Genomic DNA, 9401 nt, shown 5'->3' on the forward strand with positions numbered 1-9401 from the left:
GTTTGTGGAAAAGGCCTCAGCAAATCCCTTAGAACACATATGTGAGCATTTTTTCTTTAATATGCATATTTCAAGGTTTGTATTTTGATTGGCTCAATCAGTTATGAATTTATTGACATCAAACCACCTCTCACGTGTCTGGGACATCCTCTCCACTTCCCCTCTGAGTCCGTCCACATTCACTCTGACTGCAGTGTTGTGGTGGGGCGGGTCACGTGTAGCCTGTAGCCTGTAGCCTGTAGCCGACGTTCCTGTGGGCGGACTTCACAGATCAGACTGGGGATCGATCGCTCGCTCGCTCGCTCGCTCGCCGCCCTCCGGCAAACATTGCCCTCTGACACGACACATTCTCTTCTCACAAACTCTCTCAACTCCCAACGGTGAGTTTGAACGCGACGTAGCGCCACGCCATGCTAACATGTCGAATGTGTGAAAGCCTGCTCTGCTCTGCTAGCTCTGCTAGCTCCGCTAGCGTCGCTCTTAAAGCGCCGCACCCACTGGACTGCGGTCGTGACGTCACGGAGTCTGTCACTGGTTCGCCAGCGAGCGAAGCGCCGCTGTTCTGGGCAGCGACACCCGGGGAAGCTCACCCCAACAGCTGAGCGCGACATTGGCTACACGAGCTCCCTGTTGGAGTTGCGGCAAGTGTTGGTGCGGGTCTGTTTGTTCACCGTAACACGTCAGGCTGCGGAATGTGGGTGTGCTGAGAACTGTTACAATGCTCCTTTTTAGGGCCACTTCCGGTGCTAGCTTATACACATGAATGCTAACAGAGAGGATGACATGTATTGCAAGCTGTGTGGCTAACCGTCCCCCCGACTGTCAGACATGGCAGCCCAGTGTGTCACCAAGGTGGAGCTGACTGTGTCCTGCGAGAGTCTCCTGGACAAAGACATCGGCTCCAAGTCGGACCCCCTGTGCGTCCTGCTCATGAGCAGCTCGGACTCCAAGTGGTTCGAGGTCAGTGCGGATGACACTTGTCTTTTATTACCAGAGTTAAATGTTAGTGAGCCGGTGAAAAGGCGTCCAGCCCCTGGTCGTCCTGGTTCAGTTTGTCTGAATGTCGACACTCTGCAAGTCGGTGGGCTCACTTTTTGAAATCGTGCATTTTCCAAGGTGTGGTAGTTGCATCACTCGCGGGGCTGTGCAACCCTTTAACCCCCAGATGTAGAAGTCCCTGTGTACAGCAGCGGTTAGACTTTGTCCATTTCCTGTTCCGTCAGCTCACGTGTGCCAACACAAACGACTTTCTACTCCTTAACAAGAAGATGTTATTCCCTACCCTCGCTCACAAAGCAATCCAATGTTTCCCAACAGCTGGGACGCACGGAGAAGGTCCAGAACTGCCTCAGCCCAAAGTTTGCCAAGAAGTTTGTCATCGACTACTACTTTGAAATAGTACAGAAACTGAAGTTTGGGGTTTATGACATCGACAACAAGACTGTCGACCTGAGTGACGACGACTTCCTGGGGGAACTGGAGTGCACCTTGGGCCAGGTAGAGTGTCTCCTCTCTTCTTCTGGATGGTCATGACTCCTCCCCCAACCCCCACAGCAGTGGTAGAACACCTTCTGTGGTGTAATGAGATACCAATGTTTCACCATGTCAGACATGGAGCATTAACATCCCTGAAAAACACTTGCTGTGTAGCCTCTCTCAGTGTATGTTCGTTCTGCCCGATTGTTTATGTAGTTTGCCTCGTGACCTGCAGGTTGCTCTGTTGTACTCATCTCCAGGCTGAGCTTATTGATTCTTGATTCTGACTTCTGCTTTATTAAACAGATTTTCTTGCATTCTTTTTTTTCTGCCCCTTCCTGTTTTCAGGTTGTGTCCAGTAAAAAACTGACCCGACCGCTCATCTTGAAAAACAAGTCTCCTGCAGGAAAAGGGACCATCACAGTGAGTGGCAGAGAGCGAGAGAGACATTTTGTGGTGTTGTTTAGTTGTATTTATTGTTGCTCTGTTATTATTCCTCTTCTACTCTGCTGTAGATCAGTGCAGAAGAAATAAAAGACAACAGGGTGGTGAATTTCGAGGTGCAAGCAAGGAAACTAGATAACAAGGTATGATTCATTATTTTCAACTCTTACCTGCTGTCATAAATTTTTTTGAGACAGTTATGTGCAGCTTACTTACAGGTTGGTTTCACTCACTTTGTTCATCTCCAGGATTTCTTTGGGAAGTCCGACCCTTACCTGGAGTTCTACAAGCAGACACCAACTGGATGGCAGCTGGCTCATAGGACAGAGGTGAACACACACTTGCAATGACAGTGCTGCCAATGGATGTGTCTTATCTTAAATATTCATTAATGAAACGCTTAGTGATTTATCTAAGTAATCACATATTTCACTAAGCACGTTAAATAGTACGACAAATAATATATTTTAAAAAATGTAAATGTAATGTATGTGGCATGCCATTGTTTCATCTGTCCCGGCCTAGATTATGCTCTAGTTTTAAGTCAAGTTGACTGTGACCAAGATGGCACCATACAAAGTCACATAATAAAATATGACATAGAATACCACATAGATAAAGATATTCACATCTAATAATAATAATAATACATTTCACTTTTCATTGCTAAAAGCAATCTCAAAGTGCTACAGAGTAGAAACAAGATAAAAGAAATATAAAAAATAGGTTTAAAAAGAAAAAACATCGGTGGAAGAAAAAGTACAAAAATTTCGGGTAATGCTTGTTTAAAAAGAAAGGTTTTCAGGCCCTTCTTACTTAAGCAGTCAGTCTGACCTGAATAAGACTTTTCTTGGGCAGAGCTACTGAAAAAAACTGGATGTACAACATGTCGTTTTCCATTGATTCTTATAATTTAGTTCCTGATATAAATTATATTTCCTCCTCAGGTGGTGAATAACAACTTGAATCCAACATGGAAACCGTTTCGAATCCCCCTGCAGTCTCTCTGTGGAGGAGAAATGGACAAACCGATAAAGGTACATCTAACACCTCTTTGACGTGAACAACTTGCGCAGCTGGAACTGCCACTACAACCATCAACTTGTCTGAAATCAGTGGCCCTGTTTATTTTCATATTTATGACAGGATACAATCATTTGAGGTTTTATTAATCACGCCAATAGTTTTTGTTCTCTCGTGTTGGATCACCCTCTCAGACACAACGAAATGTATGAAGCCACAGCTTGATACTACTAGCTTGATCATTTACATTGTTTTTAACCTCTGAAGCATACATGTCAGGAAGGAAGCTGTTTCCACCCGTACAGGACGTGAGTTACCCCACTGTGAGTCACAGTGTTTGTCTTTTTTCATCTCGCCATCACTTAACGGGTGAAGTGTGTGAATGCAGCACATGGGGGAATAAGACACCACCTCAGCAGCGTGTCCCAGCCCTCTGAGTTTCTTTCATCTGAAACGTAGAACACATTTGTCTGAAACTGCAACATCTCTACTTTAAATCATGTGACTGCCAGCGTCTGTCTAGTGTAGCTGTTTTACTGAGTTATGTTCTCGATCTCACTTTTGCATGTTTTTTGTGTCTCCTGTTTTCTACCTCTTCTATGTCAGTTCATTCAAATTACCAAACTTGTCTCTCTTACCTTGAGTTGTCCAGGTGTAACTCTGAATGATTTTTGCTGTTTGAAAGAAAACTGTTGTGGTCTGGTTTCTTTTTTGTAATTTTGCGTGAACTGACTCTTTAAGAGTGACCTTTTCTTTGTGTGAATGATAAAACGTTTGAATTCCTTGTTTGCCTGGTCAATCCTATCACCAAGTGTTTTTACCTGTTCCCAGGTTGAGTGTTATGATTATGATGACGATGGCTCTCATGATCTCATTGGAACCTTTGAGACAACAATGACACGCCTCCAAGAAGCATCATCGTCTTCGCCGGTATGAATATGTGTGGGGTTGTGTTTACATTTTTTTTGCCCCAGCAACCAAAAACGAACAAGCATCTGAACCGCAGTTTAGATCAGCTTGTCATTGCTGTTGTTGTTGTAATCTCGGCGGTGGCGGATGAAACGACTCTTAACTAGTTAAAGTATAACTCTTCTCAGTAATCGGGCATTGACACAGACACCTGTGCTGTTTCCTCCTCAGGCAGAGTTTGATTGTGTCAACAGTAAGAAGAAACAGAAGAAGAAAGGCTACAAGAACTCTGGGGTCGTGAGCGTGAAGCTTTGCAAGGTATAGCACTGTGTACAACATTGTTGTCTTATGTTAAAGGTGTGATTAGACTTTGCATGTTCTCTTTGAGATCACATGTTCTCTCTCCAGTACTCAAGCATGAAATATCTGTTTTATGTTTTGTAGGTGGTGAAGGAGTATACATTCCTGGATTATATCATGGGAGGCTGTCAAATAAACTTCACCGTGAGTCATGGCGCTGCTATTAATGCCAGCTTTTGTTCACTTGTGATCTCGAGGGACTACATATGCATTTTCTATTTCCATGCTTTAATTGCTCATCTGCTGGCAGGTGGCTATCGACTTCACAGGCTCCAACGGGGATCCCAAGTCTCCCCAGTCTCTGCACTACATCAGTCCTCAGGGTGTAAATGAGTACCTCTCTGCTATCTGGTCTGTTGGCAACGTCATCCAGGACTATGACAGGTACCTACGTCATGTACATTCACAATTTCAAGAGGATTTCTTTTTTCAAACTTTCTGAGAAATAATTATACAAGACAAACTATAAAATACATGTTTTAATTAGGCACTTCTTTGTTGTCTTTTATATGTAGTGACAAGATGTTTCCCGCCTTTGGCTTCGGAGCCCAGATTCCTCCGACATGGCAGGTAAAGCGTTCAAAAGTAAAGCAGCTGTTTACATACAGCTTGAACTCTGGAGAAGTCACGTGATGGTTTTTGCACAGGAAATAATATCAAATGTTGCGTTACAGGTTTCCCATGAGTTTCCTCTCAATTTCAATCCGGCAAATCCGCTTTGCAGAGGTGTGTTTACAAATCATCTTATTGTGGGTTAATTTTCAGATTATATTTTTACTATTCATGAACATCTTTACATGTAGTAGTTCAGTTTGTAGTGTGTTGAAACAAGCCTGACTTCTAGTGTGTGTGTGTGTGTGTGTGTGTGTGTGTGTGTGTGTGTGTGTGTGTGTGTGTGTGTGTGTGTGTGTGTGTGTGTGTGTGTGTGTGTGTGTGTGTGTGTGTGTGTGTGTGTGTGTGTGTGTGTGTGTGTGTGTGTGTGTGTCCAGGCGTTGAAGGGGTGGTGGATGCCTACAGGGTATGTCTGCCCCAGGTCAAACTGTACGGCCCCACCAACTTCTCCCCCATCATCAACCACGTGGCCTGCTTCGCTAAGCAGGCCCTGCAGCAGAGCACTGCAGCAGTGAGTGTCTTTTGAGCCATTGCCAAAAATATGACTGTATAAGATCTTGTAACCTGTGTCAACATATGCTCCCTGTAATTTAACACATCAAGTAGTTCCTCCAGCCATAAGATATTACTAAGGGCGACAGTTTTCACTCCTTCCAAATCACCGGTATTAGTCTTCTGGCTGAAAGACACATTACTTTACTGATCAAACTGGGAAATCCACATAATAAATTTCATTAGCTATTGAAGGTCTTACGACCACAGAGCTTGAGCTTCACAGTAGCTGTATTGGTCTTCGCTAAATCTCACGTGTTAGTATTCATTTCCTGATTCTGTTTGTATAATATAATGGGATTTTCCCCGGGGTGCAGGATGATTTGATAATGTCTTGATCCACAGCATCAGTTCTAGGATGATATCACAGTGATTACCTTTGCAAGCTATTTTCAGATGCCAGGCTCATAGTTATTGGATTTTTCTTCCCTTGAGAGGGACTAACTTAAATTGTAAGCTGGATGCATCTGTGAACCTTTTGGGATTTTAGGTGTAATTCTCTTAAAAATTAAGTAAATGAAGGAGAAAATTCAGACTGCTGTTGTGAGGTGCAGAAATAAAATTTAAAAAAGTCTTTTGACAACAGCCAGATTTAAATGAAGTTGTGGAGGAAAATTGAAAGATGTCATAATGTTAACAGTTCAGACAACTGTTAAACTTTAGTTTGTCTTCCTGTGTTTTTTTCGTCCTCCTAAAGCAATACTATGTCCTGCTCATCATCACTGACGGAGTGATCACAGACATGGATGACACCCGCAACGCCATCGTCAATGCCTCCCGTCTGCCCATGTCAATCATCATTATTGGAGTAGGGGGGGCGGACTTCAGTGCCATGGAGTTCCTGGATGGAGACGATGGACGCCTGCGCTCTCAGACTGGCGAGACCGCCATGCGAGACATCGTACAGTTTGTGCCATTCAGGCAGTTCCAAAATGTAAGTCACACTTCTTAACATGAAACATGGAAACACGAATATGGTGTTGGTTGCAATTTTTCTCAATAAGCCAACTCACTGCTATAAAAACTGCATGCACACATTTTTTTTCTAAGCATTTCACTGCAACATCTTCAGTTTAACTGACTTAAAATGAAACTGACTCAAATCAAACCTGGTAGTATCCTCATCCAGCGCCAGCGTACATGTCAGAGATTCCCTGCAGGGGTCGACCAATTATCAGGTCCGTTATTAAACCATTAAAACAACGGTAAGATTAGAGAGAAAGTTCGCTAACATAAGGTGAGAGCTATGAGTGATCGAGCAGAACTAGTGTTAGTAAAAAGCTGTAATAGAGCCGCAAAACAAATATGTGACACACCAGTGACACAGAAACACTGGAAACAGGAAATAAAACGATGTCAGCACGCTCGCTACTGTTGCTACTGAACTTTAACTCGTGTTTCTTCATTGATATAAATGGGGTAAATAATCGTAACAACGAAAAATAATCGAAACGACGAGTCCAGGAGTCAAACCCCCCAATACCAGTCGACACCCTAATTCCCAGAAGCTCAATTTAGATCTCACTTAGCTTATTTGTCTTCCTTGTGTATTCATGTCTTTTCAGGCGCCCAGCCAGGCTCTTGCCCAAAGCGTATTGGCCGAGTTACCTCAGCAAGTGGCCTCCTTCTTCAGTATTTTCAAACTGAAGCCTCCCCGCGATCCCAATCCTTCATAGGGGTACCCCGAATATTTCAGTCACCTCAACCAAACCACCACTTTAGTCTTTGCTTTGCCCCTATAAATGAACTGCCTCACCCCATAACGCATGTTGTAGCTCTCCTTGTTTTTTTCCCCTTCAAACTTTTCCAACCCTCGAGATTCATCAGCAGGATTTGTTCATATTAAAGGGAAAACTCCTCTCTCCTTAGCAGCATTTCCACGTTTTCCATTTCAGTGGTTTGAAAATGCCAGGGTAGTGTGGACACCAGGCATAAATCGATCAAAGTGATGTTTTAAAACTAAAACGTGGTTGAGTGTACGTAGTCAGTCACTTCTGAAGTGAAAATTAAGAGGGTGGAATTTTCTTTTAAACTGCTTATATCTGCATGAGTTCGTGCTTCTCATTCACGCTCCCTTCATCTGATTAAATCTGTAGTGATGATGATCACACAATGAATGTTTTGTACTTTTTAAACTCCTCCTTTTCTCACTTCAGGCTCCCAGGGAAGCTCTGGCAAAGAGTGTGTTGGCTGAAGTTCCAGGTCAGCTGGTGGAGTTTTTCAGGATCATGAAGCAGAATCCCGCCATGTCCAAACCCGCACCAAACCCTTCGGTGACCAACTGACAATACGGGGCGGAAACCAGAAACAGACTGGTGTCATCACCAGTATAAATAAATCAGATCCCAGCTTCATCTCATTACGCAATCAGATCCCTATTCCAAACTCACCTTTCAAAGTTCACCACCTTTTTAAAACGCAGTATAGATGCTTCATAAACACTCCTCACTGCTGACCAGTCTCAGAATAGATCTAGCTGTTGTTTGATGTTAACATCCATGTATGTTCATTAAAAAAAAGAAAATAAATGAATTATTATCATTAAATCATTCCATCGTTTCAAACCGATAAGGAGGGAATCGCACGCTTAAAACTTGTATGAAAGATAAACCGTCTTCGGTGTCTCTTGCATTTACTTAAACGAGACACTTTTTATGAAAACTATTGCAAACAATCCACACCGGGTTGTAAACTACCCTGCTTTTTTAAAGCATTTGAAGTGTGCCATTTATTTTTTATACCTGTTTGGCTGCAGCATCCAGTTAGATTAGTTCTGTAAAAGGCTTTTACACACTAAGATAACAAAGATGATCTTTATAATCGTAAATAAATGCAAGACAAATTGAGACAAAAGTAGATAGGTAAGTCACCCCCCCTCCCATGCATGTTTTCATCCTGGAAGAAAAGGCTGCAGTTCTACTAGTAGCATATATTTTTTACATATATACAAAGAGGTTTGTATTTGCAGCTGACTAGAGTACATCCAATGTATTAGCTTAAATGTCTGTTGAATGTGCTTGCCTACAGTATGCCATAATAACATAATATACTACAAAGGTCTAGTATTTGGTTATTCTACTCAGTGATATGTTTGTTTGTTATGTTCGTTTGTTGACTGTTCTGCCACTGTTCCAGTCAGACAGGCCTGTTTAATTATAATCTAGTCAAGGTTTAATCTCAGTTCGATCAGTTTATCAGGAACACAAAGCTAAAACTTGTTTACAAGGTGTTTCTTCACCTGTGTGACGTTTTTGGAGGAAGCTGCCTGAGTTGTAACAGTGTCAACACAAACTGAACATGGAGACCGTCATGAAGGAGGATTTGTGACCTGTTTGATCGGACTGTTTGTTTTAGCGGGGTGTTCCTAACAAACTGACAAGCGGAGTGTTTGTCAGTATTACACATGCTCTCCCTGTAGAAACTACAACTTGTTGGGATAATAACTCTATTTCCATTGTGATGTTAATTTTTTTTAATGATTTATACCATGAAATCTTTAAAACATGTATTTGATGTATCATGCTGTGTATGGGCTGCTTAGTGCTGAACAGAAATACATCATGTGCCTTAGTGTTAACATCCAAAAAGTGCAAATAAAGTACCTCTTATTCAGCACAAAGTGACCTTGACACTTATTTAACAACTTTAAAGCAACAAACCAGTGTTCTTTTGTCTTTTCATGGTTAGTCCCTAACAGTGTGTACTTACAGGAGAAAGGCTGAAGTCACTTCTCTACTGTGTCTGGGACCAGGGTAGCATTCCCTTATTCTACTAGAAGAATATGGCTGTTAGTAGAGAGACTATATTGTTTTATTTTCTTCTAGTCTAAAAGGTAAACTTATTTTAAAACTCATGACTTTACTTTACCCTTACAAACTGTTTCTTTATGACCTCAAACAATTTAATGTAAAAGTCTTCTTGCAAGAACACACTTCCTCAGAACATTGCATTATTTTATCCTAATTTTATTGTAGTCAAAGTTGAAGTCTGCTACATGTTGGGTCAGAAATAAAAGGATCTGTAAG

The 9401-nt window shown here is 42.2% G+C and overlaps 1 protein-coding gene across 3 annotated transcripts; it reads left to right on the forward strand.

The window, feature by feature from the left end:
- Positions 1–215: 215 nt before the first annotated feature.
- Positions 216–8995, forward strand: LOC118291317 (copine-3). 3 transcript variants are annotated; one of them, XM_035619501.2, is made up of 17 exons: positions 216–380; positions 827–960; positions 1318–1497; positions 1825–1899; positions 1992–2063; positions 2169–2249; positions 2868–2957; positions 3775–3873; positions 4084–4170; positions 4297–4356; positions 4463–4596; positions 4728–4782; positions 4887–4938; positions 5202–5335; positions 6074–6310; positions 6942–7054; positions 7533–7671. In XM_035619501.2, exons 2-16 carry the CDS (start codon positions 829–831, stop codon positions 7050–7052), a joined length of 1599 nt encoding a protein of 532 aa, XP_035475394.1. In that variant the 5' UTR covers positions 216–380; positions 827–828; the 3' UTR covers positions 7053–7054; positions 7533–7671. The 3 variants fall into 3 exon arrangements, with proteins under 3 accessions (XP_035475394.1, XP_035475392.1, XP_035475393.1); XM_035619499.2 differs by lacking the exon at positions 6942–7054 and having other exon boundaries at positions 219–380; positions 7533–8995; XM_035619500.2 differs by lacking the exons at positions 216–380; positions 6942–7054 and adding an exon at positions 426–651 and having other exon boundaries at positions 7533–8995.
- Positions 8996–9401: the final 406 nt, after the last annotated feature.

Source organism: Scophthalmus maximus, chromosome 21 (assembly GCF_022379125.1).
Source record: "Scophthalmus maximus strain ysfricsl-2021 chromosome 21, ASM2237912v1, whole genome shotgun sequence".
Taxonomy (NCBI): Eukaryota; Metazoa; Chordata; class Actinopteri; order Pleuronectiformes; family Scophthalmidae; genus Scophthalmus; species Scophthalmus maximus.